Source organism: Chrysemys picta, chromosome 9 (genome assembly GCF_011386835.1).
Source record: "Chrysemys picta bellii isolate R12L10 chromosome 9, ASM1138683v2, whole genome shotgun sequence".
NCBI lineage: Eukaryota > Metazoa > Chordata > Testudines > Emydidae > Chrysemys > Chrysemys picta.
Genome location: NC_088799.1, coordinates 9,144,713 through 9,163,108, shown reverse-complemented (window position 1 = coordinate 9,163,108; position 18,396 = coordinate 9,144,713). Strand labels below are relative to the sequence as shown.

The 18,396-nt window shown below is 46.3% G+C and overlaps 1 protein-coding gene across 7 annotated transcripts in view; it reads right to left on the bottom strand.

Moving 5' to 3' along the window:
• Window positions 1-493: 493 nt before the first annotated feature.
• Window positions 494-18,396, bottom strand: part of MCF2L2 (MCF.2 cell line derived transforming sequence-like 2) — a 312,498-nt gene continuing 294,595 nt past the window's right edge. For 6 of the 7 annotated variants that reach the window (XM_065557695.1, XM_065557694.1, XM_065557697.1 and 3 more), the window contains 6 exons: window positions 16,689-16,760; window positions 14,727-14,813; window positions 10,696-10,814; window positions 8,851-8,963; window positions 6,051-6,154; window positions 494-5,009 (listed from right to left, as the gene is read on the bottom strand). In XM_065557695.1, the coding sequence (XP_065413767.1) occupies window positions 4,909-5,009; window positions 6,051-6,154; window positions 8,851-8,963; window positions 10,696-10,814; window positions 14,727-14,813; window positions 16,689-16,760 (596 nt within the window). In that variant the 3' untranslated portion in view covers window positions 494-4,908. The remainder of the gene's footprint in view (window positions 5,010-6,050; window positions 6,155-8,850; window positions 8,964-10,695; window positions 10,815-14,726; window positions 14,814-16,688; window positions 16,761-18,396) is intronic. The other variant, XM_024107391.3, reaches the window with a different exon arrangement.

The window sequence follows — 18,396 nt, the reverse complement described above, 5'->3', positions numbered from 1 at the left end:
GCTTGGGGCCCATTTATAAATGTGTTGGGGAACCCAGCTACAAATTGGGTTTGTTCCATGATCTGGTTACAGTCTTAGCTTACATGAGTCTTAACCATGCTGTTGAACGCTGCGTAAAGCCTTGGATTTCTCTAAGGGTTTAACATGATTAGGGTGACAAGATGTCCCGATTTTATAGGGACAGTCCCGATATTTGGGGCTTTTTCCTATATAGGCTCCTATTACCCTCCCACCCCGTCCCGATTTTTCATACTTGCTATCTGGTCACCCTAAACATGATTCAGGGACACGATTAAGGGAGATCTCTAAAGGAAAAATGGTTTCATATCTTTTGTGGCCAAATATGTGATGGCCATAACTCAGGCTCAACTCAACATAAGCATGAATTTTTCAGCTGTGTAGATGGGACCTTACTAAGCCCCTCTCATTTAAAATGAATGGCAGGCTCATTTTTCTCCTTACATTACACAGAAATACCAACTACACCGAGTGGTTTGTACTACAGTATTTATACTTTTTATAAAGACCAAAGTGTCAGTTCAGAATGGCCTATTTACAGAAATTCCAGATTCACACACTTGGCGGTTGTCGTTATAAATTCATACATTCTGTCCTGACCGGGGTGCGGGGGGAAGGGGAGACAGGCAATTTATCAAGAGAGTTCTGTGCTTTTCCCCTGTCTGATTATCTCTCATCAATCACGATATACAAATACATCATCAACATGGAAAATATGTAAGAATTACAAACCGTACCAATTCTCAGCTGGGCAGAAGAAATCTTAGTAACAACTTTCCACTCCAGCTGCTGGTGGAAATACACAATTTGGCTGCTTTAAATACTTCCGATCATCTAACAGCAAATCAGACCTGAAGCACGTTTTTTTTGTTTTGTTTTTGTTTTTAAGGAAGCTCCTGACCTTTCTGCCACCCAAGCCTGGTTGAAATCTCAAAGGCTGGCCATTAAAATGGCAAAGCAATCGGAACGCCAGCCACACAAATCTCGATTCATGCTGGCAATAAAAGCCACCGTTAGAATATGGTTGGGCAACAAGCATTTACTACTGTGTGTCAAGACTGTGGGCCCACGTCTCTACTCCATAAAACTAGTGGAGGCTGAGGCCTGATTATTTTTATAGCATAGACTGGGCCTGAGATCTTGAGAGGTGAAGCCAGTGCTTAATTTGTGCTAGGGCTTGCCTGGGCTGAGCCCCGGGACTGTTGGGCTTGGCACTTCATAGCCCCGGGACCATTGGGCTTGGCACTTCATAGCCCCGGGACCATTGGGCTTGGCACTTCATAGCCCCGGGACCATTGGGCTTGCTGCGTCAGTTATAAATATAAAAAAAATTGCTTGAACCCTGGCACCTCTTGCATTACAAATTAAGCACTGGTTGAAGCCTGTTAGGAACCACCATTTTTAAACATCCTGGCAGCTACCGCACCTTCTCCAAACAGCGTAAACGTGTCATGAGACTGTGATTTAGGGCTCATCTACTCAACAAATTGTCATCAGCTTAAACTTTGACTCCTCGTAAAGTAAAAGCATTTAAACTTTATTACAAACTCCTAACAATACGGAACTCAGTCTAAGGTTGATACTACAATGTAAAAACCAGCCCTCTCAGGGTACCCAGCTACAACACAGCAATGGCCAAAATGGATAAAATATGGTCTGAGCTTGTAAAGTGGATGGGAAGGGACCATACAACTGCCTTGGGCTCTCCCAGGTGGTAGCAAGGGTCACGGACACAGCTAAAACACTGTTGAAAGCTTGCTATGCAGCAAGAGCATAAGGGGGAAGGATAGGTCAGTGGTTTGAGCATTGGCCTGCTAAACCCAGGGTTGTGAGTTCAATCCTTAAGGGGGCCATTTAGGGACCTGGGGCAAAAATCTGTCTGGGGATTGGTCCTGCTTTGAGCAGGGGGTTAGACTAGATGACCTCCTGAGGTCCCTTCCAACCCTGATATTCTATGAAGTCAATCTAAGCTGTATCTGTGGCCAGCTGTGTTATAACCAGCCCCCAAACATGACTGAAACCTGAGTGCTGAATCCAATTCACACAGCCAGATGGTAGCGAATGATTAGTCCATTCTCTCCCTCTTCAGTACATTCATGGTATCAGTGTGATCTACAGACCTCAGTCAAACCAGGACAAACTTTTGTTGAGTCAGAAATGTGCAGAAACTGTTATTAAAAGAGGTGGTGGTGGGGAACTGTTTGTTGCCTTGGTGCACTGAAAGAAAAGAAAACCTGTTCCCTCACTAGCCCCAGGGCGATCAAGTAGGACCCAGGCAGGATGTTATGCTAGTGCTCCTTGAACGTAAAGGGGTATGTGTGCGGGGGGAGACAGCTATCAAATCTGGTGATGCTTCACTGCCCAAGAGGGCACAGACTGGGTGCAGGACGGGGATCCCCCACCTTAGGTGCACCTGCTGACACCCCATTGCAGGTCTGAGTGAGGAGAGTGTGTAAGCTGACATCTTCTGCACATGACAAAATGTCATCACCCCATTTTACAGACGGGGAAAAAGAGGCACTGAGGGGGTAAGTGACTTGGCCCAAGTTAATACTGCAAGAGGCAGAGGCAGGAACAGAACCCAAAGGATTCCTGATTTCCTGTCCTCTAAAAGACAGACCCCGCTGGCTCCCACTCCTGGGAGTCGGATATTTGATCAGCAACAATAATAACGTCGATTCCTAGCCTTTCATCTAGAGAGATTTCAAAGTGCAATTTTTGGCCTTTCCACAAGTCAACAATAACAGTACAAATAAATCTTAGGTTTGGCAATTTCATATAAGCCCCCTCCACATGAACGTGCAATAAAAACTCTCTCGCCCCACTGTTTGGGGAAAGGTGGGGGTAAGAGAGAAGCACTGTTACCAGACAGTGCATACACTACTGACAATAACAAGGATGTCACAGTGAAGTTATTCTGTGGGGAAGAAAATGACTTCACTCAAAAATTTCATTGCATTGGGGACTGGAGGAGGGACTCAACTTTGCCCTCAAGTCACTCATATGACTTCAGTGAACTTCAGCAGGAGTTGTGTGTTCTTCAGGGCAATATTGAGCCTGAATGTTATTTAGTGGATTTATCCCCAGAACAACCCGGGCCAAATCCTTATCTCAGTGCAACAGCACTGACTTCAGTAAAGGAGGGAAGGCTCTGGCCCACTGAATCGTGTTTCCTCTAGACAACAAATCAGCAAAACAGAAAGCAGCTCAAATCAAAGGCGTTAGGTATTTGGAGGCTGGATGAGAAACTTGGTGTTCTAAGCCAGCATCCACTCTGTTTGGTACTGCAGTCAAATGCCTCATTAAGCCAATACGCTCTCTAGGACCCCAATTCAGCAAGGTATAATTAAGCATGTGCCTTCATTTTCTCTTCACGGGGACTATTCACGTGCTTCAATGATTTGCTGTATTATGGTAATTGCGCCACCAAAATCCCCAAAACCTCCACGATACAAAGAGAAACACTTGTGTCCCTGCAATGAACCAATAGTTCAAACATTATTAATGCATTGTATTATTTTGCCCATTGTACAATTCATAATGAATGCTTTGCTTTTGGTTTGGCCTTTTCTCCCTTTTTAGTGCTATGAGAGCCTTTAATTTACAAAGAGCATCACTAATCATGGTACAAAAAGGGTCTCGTTTAGTCAAAATCAATCACTGACTTTTGAGCTCTGTAGTGTAATTTCTTTCAGGCCAGTCTTTTTCGGTTTTCACAGTCCTAGGTCAATATTTACGTTTGCAAAAGTTAAGGGACTAGCAGCTTTGTGGGATCTAAAACTCCCATTTTGCATCAAAATGCCTCCATGCAAATGCCGTCAGACCTGCTCTGAACGAGCTAATGATTTCTGTAGGAATTTTACAGATCTACATTATATCCTTATGCTGCAGAGATTTGGTACAGTCTTTAATAAAATGTCCTGGAAAGAATCATTTAACAATAACACTTTATCTACTCCTCAGTGCTTCTAAAACCCACCTGCCCATTTGCAAATGCCTAAGTATAGTCTGATACCATATGGGGATGAACCGTACCTACTCCAGAGTCCAGCACACAAAGGAAGTGTACAGCATGCAGTCTACTCAAATGTAGAACGTTAAATGACATTCAACGGAATTATCAGCACCAAATGTGGAGGGATGTGATCCAAAAACCACGGACTGGGGGAAAGAATCTGTTTATACTGCAAAAAAGACCTCAAAATGTCATAATAGTTGCCACATCTTGGTTCCTGCCTAACCCTGAATCGCCACCTCTCAAAAGTTGCCAATCTGTCTCCTCCAAAGATCTTGTTAACAGAAGGCCATTCACTGAGAGGAAGCAGTCACGCCACGGCTGTGCTAAGCTTCATTGATTCGGGACTTGTATTTCCCCCACCACTACCCTGCAGTTTTCTGTTCCTGTTAATGATCAGTTAGAAATGACTGAAGATATCATTTTCTATCCAGTGGAATTAAGGGAGGCAGCAGAAGGCACAGCAGCAGAGCCAAATGAACGGAAAAACTCCAGGACATTCCCATGGTGGAGGAGTGACTGGTGACCATGTTCTTCTGAAGTAACCCAATGTCGAAGCGATGTCGCCACAAGGTGAGTGCATAGTAACTTTCCACTCTGCTGTCGACCTAATTTAGGCCACATCCTATCAAATGGTTCAATAAACAATGCGAGAAGCATTTTTTTCTGTTCAATGCTGAAGAGGATTTTGATGCCGTTTGAATTTTTAATGCTCCTTCAGTTTTTCAGCTCATGCCGTGGACCTAGCAGCTTTCCTGTCAATGAGGTTGGAATGAATTCTGAAGCTCAGAACTGTGGGAAAGGTGACTTGATCCAGCATCCACCAAAACAAATAAAGAAGAGGAAGGAGTCCTGAGGAAAACCTGTCCTGCAGTTCAACTCCCAGCCCTCTGTTCTGCCGTTAAGCTTCTGGCCAGCTCACTTTCCTTCATTTCAGTGTCTGCCAGGGCTGTGCTGCATGTATCATTGTACACTTCTGAAAAACAAACACACACATGTTGTCACTACAGTGATATCTCAAGGACTTGTAAGCTACAATATGGGGGTTTGTTATTAATATCCCAGAGTACACAGCAGTAAAATAAAATTTAAAAAACCTAATCTCAACCCTCATGCTTCAAGGCATTAGCTGATCATCAGGTAGGGTCAGGAAGGAATTCCCTTTAACAATTGGCTTGGTACACCATGTATTTTTGATTTTCTTCTGGAGCATCGGTTATAAGTTAGTGCCAGCAGCACGACATTGGTCTAGGTGGAACACTGATTCATTAGGATCCAGATTTAACTACCATGTGTTTCTCTTAAACTGCAGCAAAAAAATCTTGTTAATTTTCAAAAGTCCTTTCCTAAATCTTAGCAAATTGAAAAACAACAACAACAACAAAACCATCATTAGCTCTCACTTTCAGATATCAAGTAAATGGCTCATGACAGGTTCTGCTCTCAGTTACATCTTGCATTGGAAACAATATGTAACTGAGGGCAGAATTCAGCCTGATATTATAGAGATGGGCCAAAACTGTAATGTTTTGATCTTCAGAGGGTGCTCAGATGCAACTCTCCAAATCCAATCACTGCCCTACGGTTTGGGTGTTGGGTCAGATCCGAAACTGGAAAAGGACTATTTCTAGTTCTGGCTTGACTGAAATCTCACCGGGGCAGCCCTTCTTGAAAAACGTTAGCCCAAAGTGGTGGAAATATTGTGAGAGCACCTGATCCGCAACAACAGCTCATGAGATTTTGGTGTCATCAAATCCAAAGCGTAGCCCTGATCGTGGGTGGGAACCCTGAACTCCAACTGGGATTGAAATGCCACCTCTAGCCCTGCTCGAGTGAGACAGTTAGATTGAATACATATTGTACTGTCATGTGTATGTTTGATCAGGTGCCAAAGTACCTTTTAATGGAGCTATCCTATCTCCTAGAACTGGAAGGGACCTTGAAAGGTCACTTTTCATTAAACAAAAAGGGAAAATCAGGGAGCTTTTAAAACACCATTAGAAACTGTCTTTATTACCTGCATTGTTCTTCCTAAGGATACTGTTACTATCACCTTCTGCTGGCTGTAACACACTGGAAGGAACCCAATCGCTTTTCTCAGAAGCCAGCTTCTTTACTAACCTGGAAATTCAGAGTGAACAGTCAATGCATTTCCCCACCTCTCTTCCCACTGGTACAGTTCTTCAGGAAAATGCACGTTATGGGGGTAACGCCTCAGCTACGGCCAAAGGGCAGCAGGGGTGGGAGGTGTAGATTGCTAGGGTGGTGATGTAAAGCTCACCTTAGCATTCTTCCAATTCTGAGGCACCTGTGCACAGGGCCAGTGCTAAGGGACAGCAGCCTGAGGGTGTGACTGTGCTACAGGGTCTCTGAATCTGCTCGCTGCAAAGACACAGTGTGTGGCACTGACGCTCTGGATCCGGCAAGATAGTGGGGCAAATTCAGAGGCGGCTCCAGGAGGTGTCTAAGATGACGGTATCTGACAACGTTGTCATCCCCTTCAGTCTGAATGTGACACTGACTAAACCCCCCTCACACCTGACTCCCAACATGAAACTTACTCCCACCCCATCTCCTACAAATCACCTCTGAACCTGGCCCACTGAATGTAACTCCCACATTCCAGGACTAGTCAAAGAAGAGTGTGGCAGGAAAGGGAACTACTAAGACACTGCACGAGGTCAATTATAGGGAGCCACTCTCTAACTTACACCATATCCCAGCCTCTTGGCATGCAAGTTACACCAATTTAGAATTCCTGACCATCATTCATCAGTAAGTGGGTATAAGGAGGTCTAAGGGCGTCCAAGCCTCAGGGAGTCTAGGGCTATTTCTACACCGTGAGCTAGGGGTATGATTCCTAGCTTGTGGAGACATTCTCGTGCTAAGCTCGGCACCCCGAGGACGTGCCAACAGGGTTCAGGCGGGTTGGTATAAGGAAAAGTTATTTACTTGCTCCCATAATACAAGAACTAGGGGTCACCAAATGAAATTAATGGGCAGCAGGTTTAAAACAAATAAAAGGAAGTTCTTCTTCACACAGCGCACAGTCAACTTGTGGAACTCCTTGCCTGAGGAGGTTGTGAAGGCTAGGACTATAATAGCGTTTAAAAGAGAACTGGATAAATTCATGGAGGTTAAGTCCATTAATGGCTATTAGCCAGGATGGGTAAGGAATGGTGTCCCTAGACTCTGTTTGTCAGAGGATGGAGATGGATGGCAGGAGAGAGATCACTTGATCATTACCTGTTAGGTTCACTCCCTCTGGAGCACCAGGCATTGGCTACTGTTGGCAGACAGGATACTGGGCTGGATGGACCTTTGGTCTGACCCAGTACGGCCGTTCTTATGTTCTTATGGTACTCAGGGCAGTAGCCTGTGCTGCTGCAGTCACTGCCTGTGCTGCCGGGGCTTCGCTGCTATTTTTAGTATCCTCACTTGACGAGAACTAATGCGAGTACGTCTGTGTGAGCTGGGAATCACGCCCATAGCTCATAGTGCAGACGCAGCCGAAGGGACAGCAAGGGAATCTAACTTATCCCACTTTGCACATCACCTTTGACTCCAGCTCTATTCAAGCCCTTGGGGGCAAAGTGCGCTCTCAGTTACTCTGGTGCAATGGAGCCAATGGAGTTGCACTGATGTGAGTGAGAGCAGGATGCAGCCATTGGTATATTTTCCTCTGTTCCGACGGGTGCTCCTCACCCCTGCCAGAGGCCCAACTGTTTCTCATCCTTTCTGTTTTCACGTCTCTCTCCACCCAAGCCTCATGTCCAGCCACTACTGGCCAAAGAGGACTAGGTGGGACCAGCCAAGGTCACTGCACTTAAGTCACGCAGCACCACTGCTCAGTGATGGGAGGAGCCTCTCCTGTCACACTGCTGTGACTCAGAAAAGTTACTAGTAGATTACTTCATTATGGGGGGTATTCGTAGTGACCCCTTTGTTAAAGCTGGGTTGTGATCCATAGAATCCAGGCCAGAGGGGACCGTTGTGATCATCCAGTCTGACCTGCAAACCCAGGCTAGTCTGACCTGCAAACCCAGGCCAGAGAACTTCCCCAAAGTAATTCCTAGAGCAGATCTTTTAAAAAAAAAAATCCAACCCTGATTTAAAAATTGCTAGTGATAGAGAATCCACCAAAACCCTTAGTAAATTGTTCCAGGGATTAATTACCCTTTCACTCTGGAAGCAGGACTAAAATCCTGTGTTTCATACTTTGGTGGTTAGATTTAGACTCCACATCTGACACAGCAACTTTTCAAATACATGTTAACCTCATACTACCCTCAATATACAGCTGATCCAGAGAGGTGCTGAGCCAGTGGACAGCAAAAATTCTTGACTTCAACAGGAGCTGCAGGTGCTAGGCATACAATGGTCCCATTGGTATAAGTGTACAATGGTGCCTTGCTCTCCCTGTGTCAGTATATAATGCCTGCATCTGTAACTTTCACTCTATGCATCCGAAGAAGTGAGGTTTTTACCCACGAAAGCTTATGCCCAAATAAATCTGTTAGTCTTTAAGGTGCCACCAGACTCCTTGTTGTTAATGGTGCCGATGTATCTCCTTGGTGCAAACGGGTTATGTGCATGTATCACAGAGAGAATATATCCCTTGTACATAACAACCCATCTTTAGGCCATGTTAGACTCTGCCACAGACCATATAATGGGGGGTTCTCTCTATTTTCTGTAGGTTTTCTCCTGCTTTGGGTTTCGTTTCTGCAGATGTTTTCAGATCCTTCTAATTAGTTTTTCCACCTCCTACATGTGGTTACAGCTGTCCCAGCTGCTATTTTCTCTTTTGTACTTACCATTGTCCATTTTCTCCTTCCTGTACAAAATGCACTAAATCTCCATTCTCTAGAGTGAGAGACTCTGGGAAACAGGTTTCATAACTGCCTTCTACCCGTAAAAGATTGGACCCCTAAAACCAATGAAACAATACAGCGGACAGTTACTATGAAGGGAGGAAACAAAAGAGAGAGACTTTGTGGTTAACGTACTGAGCTAGGCATTGCAGAGATTTATTCTTCTGGGACTGTTGTAGCTTTTTCATTCTTTTATTTTTGGTGAGCGCGTGAGGTTAGTGATATTCAGGTCTCAGTGCAGGACTCACCGGCCTATTCAAACGCTGCAATTAATAAATCAGCCATCACTCGGACAGTGGGTTTCTGTTTGACTTTACTGAGTCATCAGTTTGGGTGGTCCAGATGTGTTTGAATTTACTTATTTTTAAAGTGAATTTGAGGTTCCCAGATGTGACAGAAAGAGGCGCAGTGTAAGAGCCCAAACAAATGAATCTACTTGTACTGTAGTTAAGGGCGTCTTTCTCCATTCCTGGGTTTGCTTCTGCTCTCAGTGATACTGGTGTAAATCAGGAGTAAGGCCCATTGATGTCAATGGACCAATACAAAGCTGGTATAAGTAAGAATGGAATCAGCACCCCTCACTGCTTTATTTATAGGGTTTATAGCAGGGGCTGAGATAGTTCATAAAATCATAGAATCTCAGGGTTGGAAGAAACCTCAGGAGGTCATCTAGTCCAACCCCCTGCTCAAAGCAGGACCAATTCCCAACTAAATCATCCCAGCCAGGGCTTTGTCAAGCCGGGCCTTAAAAACCTCCAAGGAAGGAGATTCCACCACCTCCCTAGGTAACCCATTCCAGTGCTTCACCACCCTCCTAGTGAAATAGTGTTTCCTAATATCCAACCTAAACCTCCCACCCTGCAACTTGAGACCATTGCTCCTTGTTCTGTCATCTGCCACCACTGAGAACAGCCTAGCTGCTATCAAATCCCCCCGTCACTTTTCTCTTCTGCAGACTAAATAAGCCCAGTTCCCTCAGCCTCTCCTCGTAAGTCATGTGCCCTAGCCCCCCAGTCATTTTCGTTGCCCTCCGCTGGACTCTCTCTAATTTGTCCACATCCTTTCTGTAGTGGGGGGCCCCAAACTGGACGCAATACTCCATATGTGGCCTCACCAGTGCCAACTATAGGATGAAACTGACAATATCTGAGCTTGGGTGTAATATTATGGACAACATATTCTTCCAATCATTGGGATGATTTCTCACTTTGGAGAAAAGCAAAATAACTGTTGGTTTTAGACCCTTCTGAGTTTTGGGAACCAAAAAAGGCATAGGGGTGGGGAGGAGGGACGATGCTATTTCCCCCTGTTTCTGTATCTAATGTATTTAAACATCATTTAAATCAGGAGGTTAAAAGTGAGGGAGGCTTTCTGTGATTCTGGCTGGCAAAACAACCTAGGGAAGAATTCAATGCATCCCAAAGCAATGCCCGGGCATGTCAGTATGTTTACAGAGCTGTGGTGCTACCAGTACTGTGAAATACTAGAGGTGCAAGCTGGATGGGCATTCTGGGCACTGCTAAATCTACATACAGTAGCCGAGCCTTAGATCTTAAGGTTCTTGAAAACCTAAGATGGTCTCAAACCAACACCAAGAATGTGTGAACTACCCTGACCTTCAGGGAGACCTGCACCCTGTTCCAGTTCTGAACTTTTGCATCCATCCTAGAACCAAACCAAACCCCCTCATTAAACACCCCATAACATCGGAAATGCATGGATCCAAACGCTGCAGTTTATGCCCATTCCGGGCTAGGCTTACAATGAGGCGGGTGTGAAAAGAATTACATTGTTAGGATTGGCCTCTTCCTCCATGTCAGAAGAGTTGGAGAGTTCATCCGTGCTGGATGGGATGGCTTCGAAATCCTCAAAGGTGTCTAGCGAGGGCATCTGCCTGCTGGGCCAACCTTTGCAAAGGAAATGAAATAACAGGATTTAACTACAGGGCATCCGCTCTTGGAGGACTCAAACATTTAAAGAGGCAGTTCATAGATTCCCCCCATCACGCCCTCCACCATATTACATATGTATTTCTCATTGCTAAATATCTTCAGTTGAAGAATCACAGAATGCAGGGGACAAGGAGCAGAGAAGTATGGCAAATGGTGACTTTGTAAAGCCACTGTGGGTTTTTCAGGAGCTCTTCAGGTGGGCTGTGTCTGTTTCAGTTTTCAAGCTTCTACCTCACCTCCCCGTGTGTCTAGTATTTGGGGCCAAAGGGGTTTGAATCACAGTCCACCCAACTCCAACCTTCAGCTTGCCCAAACAGCTTCCAAAAACTGGCACATATGCCAAAGGCAGAAGTTGTGAGGGAGGGAAAGGAGTCAGAACAACGGGGGCACAGGTCTTTTGACACAGCACTGAGACAAACAGAGCTAAGGTGTCAAGAAGAGATGGTCCGATTTACATGCTTAATGTGAATACGTTTTGTTGTCCGATCAGGGTAGTGTACATCTGATATCAAGCAAAATCAACGGAATGGTTCCTCTTGCTTTTATACATGGCAGTAAATACACTGTAATGTCATAAGAGAGAAATGTGTAACAGCCACACATCTGCAGCCACTTAGTATTTCACTGCTGTCGTTATGCTGCACATGGCCACTTGGAACCTCACAGCTTTGGACTCAGATCTTCCTGTGCAGGCCACTAATAGTTCAGGTAAAGGAGTATCTCTATTAGCAGTACAGAGCCTGTGACACACAGCTGACCCATTCTACTGCCTTCCAGGGCAACACTCACAAACGGCAAGATTCAGCACCAGGAAAGTGAGCACTAATGTGGAATGCTCCAGCACTCAGCAATTTTTTTTTAATTAATAAAAAAGTTCTCTCCTCGGTGACTTGCTTGCCATTGCAAACTGTGGTGCAAAGCGAGAGAAGTTGCCATGGATTTATACATATCAAAGAAAAACGGCCAGCGTTCAGGCTAACATTCATGAGACTAACAGTAGGAACAAGTGAACAGATTCGCTGCCTCTCCCTCCCCACCCTGCCTCAGCCTTTGCCCAAAACTTGAACCTGAACTGAATGACTCTTTCTTGAAACCGTTTCACCTTTCTCTCTGCTATTCTTCTGCATGCACCCATGAAAGCAAAAGTGACCTCATCCTGCCAGATGGGATTCTCTTGGGCTCTCTCCAACACTGCCACAACAAGAAATACCAGGGATCTAACGTGAGAGGCAGATTTCCAGCCCAGACACAACCATCTCGTCCTAGTGCCCTCGGACACGCGACGGGGTGCCAAGACGTCGTGTTATTTTATATCCCAAGAGGAATTCTGGCTCAGTCATCCAGAAACCTCGTCCGTCCCCCTGGAGGCTCTTGGGATGTACATGCTGGAGTGGCAAATCTGCCACTCTGGGACAGGGTATAATGTGCCCCCTGCTTGGCCAACTCTGAGGGCTGGTGCGGAGGAGTGGGCGGGGCCATGGCACTTAGTGTTTACTAAGAAGAAGCAGGGACCCTACTCTTCACAAGGGCACTGGGCAGCCTCTGAACAGGTGCATGCTGGGGGAGAGGTGGAAGAGCCCATGCAGGGGCCCAGGGATCCTTCATGTTAATAGATCCAAGAGGTGCAGGTAGCTTGGACACAGATTCAAACTTTTTATAGCTTGTGGGTCATTGCTCCTACTTAGGGTGATCAGATGACAAAGGTGAAATATCGGGACGTGGGAGGGGGGGCGGAGCAAAAAAAAGCCCCCGGAGCCCCCCTCCGCACCAGCTCGCCTCGTCTCCACCTCCCCCCGTAGGGGAAGGTGCCCAGCTGGTGCAATCCCGCCCACTCAGACAGCAGCATTTCAGGCAGGCGGCAGCTCTGCCCTGCAGCACAGAGCACCCCGGGATTAGGAAGTGAGCGGCTGGGGCGTGCTCAGTCTGCGGCCGCTGTGACCCCACCGAGCTGCCCTGCACCTGGGGCGAGTCTGTCCCCACGTACAAGAATGGCCTGTAGCACCGACCCGCCCGCGGCCCGTCCCTGCACTGCGGCCCCGGGAGGTTCGGGGCAGGGCATGGCATGCGCAACAGCTGGGCAAAGGGGCCGGGGGACACGGGAGCCCTCGAGGAATGGGGGCCGCCAGCCGCCCCAGGGGAGGGGGCCAGTGGGCGGCAGCTCTGCCCCTCAGGCGCGGGGTCTGGGCGCGGCACTGGCGGTCCGGCCATGCGCCCCACGGCCTCTCCCACCTTCACGCGGCTTGGGAAGCTGGACAAACAAGCAATTTTGTCCTCCCCAAATCCCTGCCCTGGCCCTACCTTCTTCAGGTACCACGCACGCTGGTGTCACCCCCTCCCTCCAGCGCTTGCGCCGCCATACAGCTGATCAGCGCATGCCTGGGAGGGAGGAGGAATGCAGCGTGCTTGGGGAAGAGGCGGGGCCAGGGTGGGGATTTGGGGAGGGATCCAATGGGGAAATGAGGGGGTGGGGCCAGGGTGGGGATTTGGGGAGGGATCCAATGGGGGAAGGAGGGGATGGAGTCGGGGTGGGGGGGGGGCCCGCAAGCCCCCCCGGGCTCCGCCTGTGCGCTAGAGCGGAGGGCAAAATTGCTTGTTTGTCCAGCGTCCCAACCAAACATCGGTCAGGACGCAGCACAAACAAGCAAAGATCGGGACAGTCCCGATAAAATCGGGACGTCTGGTCACCCTACTCCTGCTGAACACAAATTAGTCCCATGGCAAAGAAAAGTCAGATGCTCTCACAATATACTTATGCATGACCCAGCCAGGTATGCACACTCTATAGCAAAAGTTGGTTTAAAACAATGCAAACCCAGAACCAGGGTTTCTTTATTTATATGTTACTGAAAAAAATCCACTTCCCCCCCAAATAGGTGGCAAATGGGGGGAGGAGGGAAAGGCGAAAGAACAGAAAGGTAAAGGAATGGGAAGGAACACCAGAGTGATATCTCGATTTCCATCTGTTAGCGATTAATCAAAGATTGCGAAAAAGTTAGACCAAATCTTTTCACATTTGTCTGAAGTCCCTCTTCTTCCAAATGTTACTGGCTCTTTAGCTGCCAGGTCAGCCAAGGTGCTGTGCCAAGCTTCTAACCCTGTTCTTCCATCATTCGAAGCAACAGACGCCGTTTGGCTAGAAGCACTGCTCTAGAGAACCAAGCTTAGAGAGATATTTTAAAATGGGGAGTGGTCTGACTTGGAACAATTCAGGAAGGTACATCAGAAGCCTGGTTGACATGGGAAAGTTTTACCAGTTATTCCGATATAGTTACACCAATATAACCCCCAATATAAGAGTGGCTTTTTTGGTTTAGCTTAAACCCCTTCCTGAGCTAAATAAACTAAACTATTGATTTAAATTCACACATTAGATTATAGCCACACACACACACACACAAAAAGTTCCTGGGCAGACGGAGCCTTGGTGATCTCATGCCATTGTCATTCACAGCCAAGAGTCAAGATGTTCACTGTAATACTTAAAGACTTCCCAGCAATAAAGATTCCTACAATAACTCCATCACCTTATCCATCCTTTTCTCTGCTAATTAACATTGCAATGACAGGATTTCAGAGACAGCACAGAGATGTTATAAAATAACTCAGGCCAGATTCTGATCTTACCAGAGTTAATTTAAAATAGTTATTCTGAATCCACTAAATAAAATCAGAATCTGGTCCATTATTTCTACATTCTGCAGTGACCTGGGCTTATGGTTACGTTTCTTTCAAAGGAAATAATGTTTCCTTTAAAAAAGAATGGAGAGAGGAACTAATGAGGACTTAGCTTAAGTAAAGACTGTTTAACATAGTCATAAGTACCCTCAGATTTACATGAAGCACTGTGAACATTTTAAATCTGTTTACCTGTCTGTGAAGCAGATCTAGGAACTGGTCTTGTGATGGAACCAGCATTACATTTAGTCTGGGCTAAGATGGTGTTCTCAAAAGCATCTGTGACAGGAAGTAGAATTTTGTCACTTACTGAGATTCTTCCTAAAAGTGAAAAACTGAACATGGACCCACTACCAAATGTATTCCTTTACTGCCAAAAAAAGAGCAAGTTTTATCTCTTGAATGCAAACACTGCTGCAATCACATCGGCATTCCACTAAAACACAGATGCAATGTGAGATGTGCAGAGAGCAAACAGAACAAACCAAAGAGAAATGTGGATGTCATTTATTGTCTGAAAAATAACTGTCAGGTGAATGGTGCAGTATTCCATTCCTCCAAAGTTTCCTTATTTTCCCCTTAACATACTGTCCTTGAAGCATTTGCAATACTTCTGTAGCTCCTAGAGTTTGTTTTGGGTGGTTTTTAATGACCATCATCCAAATGGCAACCGTTATCAAATGGATTCATAAAAACCATAAATTGTTCCTCCCAACCAGGAATGAATGAAATAATTCCTAATCGATGCAATTTGGTTGGGGAGGTTTAGGGTTTTTCACAGCAAAATCAATCCCTTAATGTTACTAATTGTATCTCACGTGGAGCTTTGGAAGCAGCGGCATCCACTAGTAAAGATGTGACAATCGTCATTGTTTCATGGTCAGAGAGACTCAGGGTGCCGGGGTTTGCTACCCAGTAGGGGATCAGGATGATCCTGCACTCGGGAGCTGGAGTCCCCAGGGAGAAGAAAACTGAACAACCCCCCTTTTTCATCTGTGCCCTGAACCACAGCTCCCTGACTGTACCCAGGATTGTTTCCTCCATCCTCTGAAGTCCAACTTCCTCTGCTGGGGTCGATAAGGCAGCTGGCCCCGAATATCGGATTGGTTCCATCACTGACCAGCCACTCACCCCTTGCCTACGCAGATTTCTGCAGAGCAGCACAGATGAAGGAAGCGTTCTGCAGTTCACCTCTCCCTGGATAGCCCTGGCTCATGAGTCCTCCTGTCCCCTGACTCTATGACCTAGCTCTGTCACAGCCAGCCATTAAAAGGGGACCCTGTGCCGTGTGAGCATGTGCTGGTCCAAGTAATGGTGGCGAAGCCCTTCCTGAATTGGGAACTGTTTAGCATCCTTTGTTCAATTCAGATCTGTCTCTCCCCAGTGGAAGAATACGCTGGGGGTAACAGCCTTAAACTCTGCTTGAATGAAATGAAACACTGCACCTTTAATGGACAAAAATGCCTGAGTCTAGCCTTCTCTCCATGCAGCATGCACATACCACCTGCTACCATTACGAGCGTGATGTCTGGGGAGAGTGGAAAGGGACAGGAATGGCCACACTAGAGCTTACAGGTCAAATGCAGCATAGGGATTATCTAATGCTGTCAGTGCCCCTCTCCTCTTTAATGTGACGGTGCAGCTCAGTGAGACTTCATATTAAAACTAAGGCAGAATGTCATTGACCCCACTTAATGCCAATTAAGTGCCATTCCCTTGATACGGTGTCAGCAGGGTTCCCATCTGGGCAGACCTGCAGTTAATTTCTCCTACTTTGGGCCGATGAGATGAAGAAGGACCCAAATGGGATCCAGATTCTGCTTTGGAATAACTCTCTGTCCCCACCAAGTCAGAGGGCTCTGACCCTTATACAGAAAGAAAGCAGCCACAAAATCCAGATTTGGCCCTGGGTCCAGATTGTGGACCTTCACCACCTTCCCAAAGGGAGTTTGGACCTGGGGCTTCAATTCAGGCCCATCCCTAAACGAGACTCTTTAAACATAGCTCAAGTAATGAGGTGACAAGCATAAACTGAGACACCAAACTCATAAATCCTTGTGGATTTTAATGTAATCTACCCTCAGTGATGAAGAGAGATGGATGGTGTCAATGAACTATGGAGAAGAATTCCATGCATGATGCCAATACTTGTACCTTCAAACCCCAGGGGAGTTGGATCACTCTTTATTTCATGTCTCTTGACTTTAACGGCAGAACCCAGGGGACCTGTGTGAAGTTTGCAGATGCACAAGATTATAAATATAGTTAGAGGTACAACATGTTTTCCCATTATCTGTTTGCAAAAACCATGATCTGGAATGGCTGGAACTGACCAGTGTAAAGAGCTTAGGATAATGCATTTACTAAACAAAACAAACAAAATCCCAAAAACCAAAGCAACCCACTAAGCAATTCTGTAAAAGGGGAAGAAAAACACTTTTGTGATCTGCACTAAGAAACAAACTCTCTCTTGCAGCTTTGATCATTTACAGTTTAAGTACAATTGAGAAAAGGTAACTGGCTCCAACTTTATGGACTTTCATCTCCTGTTTGTTTGGTGGCACTAGGCCATTCAAATGTCTCAGGGAAGACACAGCTTTGAGAGCCACCTCAACACGGCTCTGCCTTGGATCAGTGAATGTACCAGAGGTATACTCTTGAATAAGAGAGGATGCCATTGTATTCTGGGTTGCAGGGTGCCCCTTGCAAATTGATTTACTGATAGTCATCCTGTGCCCTGCTTCACGTCCCCAAGGTGAGATGATATGATGGGGTTAGTCTGTTAGCAGGGAGGATAAGGGAACAATGGCAAATAGTGGCCCTTGAATGAGCAAATGAGAATCTTGATTGGCTCTGTACTTGGGTAAGGGCAAAGTTTATGCTTTGGGCATGTCACCCAAAATCTTTCCTTAAAGTAACTGACAGCAATAAAATATGTAATTGAAAATCATTGACTCTGCCGTGCATCTCTTAAAATCATTAAGAATCAGGTTTCATTTCTCACCTTCCGGCCAAGAAACCTGCCCACCAATCTTGTTTTGATTAGAATCTCCGTGACGAATTTTTGGATTGAAAACTTTAACAATGCAACTGATATTTCATGATCATTTATACGTGTTTTCTTCAACAAGCCAATCCACAAAACAATGCTGGGGATATGATGTCCCCTCTCTGCTCTTCTGTGCAGCTATGTTATCCCATTTCCTCTCTTACCCAGTCACACTGTACATCGCACCGGTCTACCCACAGCTAAAACGGCAATCAGGATTCTCGCTCCGGAGCCACAGTTCGAATGAGGAAAACAGATGCCCTCGCCATGCCCATTACATCCAGAGCATCACTAGCACAGGTTTCAGGAGCTCATCATCTCTTTGCTCAGGCAATGGCTTAGCTCATCTTCTTCAATGCAACTCGAAGCCAACTGTGCTAAGAATAAGGGGCTTGATCCCATTTAGAGCTAAGCTAATAAACGGTAGCAAAGAATTTTACTAAATGGATTTAGCTACTTTTTCTGTTTGCAAATTGCCCTCAAACAGCGTACGGCAGGGGTGGCCAACCTATGGCCCCGGAGCCACATGCGGCTCTTCAGAAGTTAATATGCGGCTCCTTGTATAGACACCGACTCCGGGACTGGAGCTACAGGCACCAACTTTCCAATGTGCCGGGGGATGCTCACTGCTCAACCCCTGGCTCTGCCACAGGCCCTGCCCCCACTCCACCCCTTCCCACCCCCTCCCTGAGTCTGCCATGCCCTCGCTCTATCCCCTCCCCTTCCCCTCCCCCCAGAGCCTCCTGCACACCACGAAACAGCTGATCGGGAGGTGCGGGGAGGGAGAGGGAGCTGCTGATCGGCGGGGCTGCC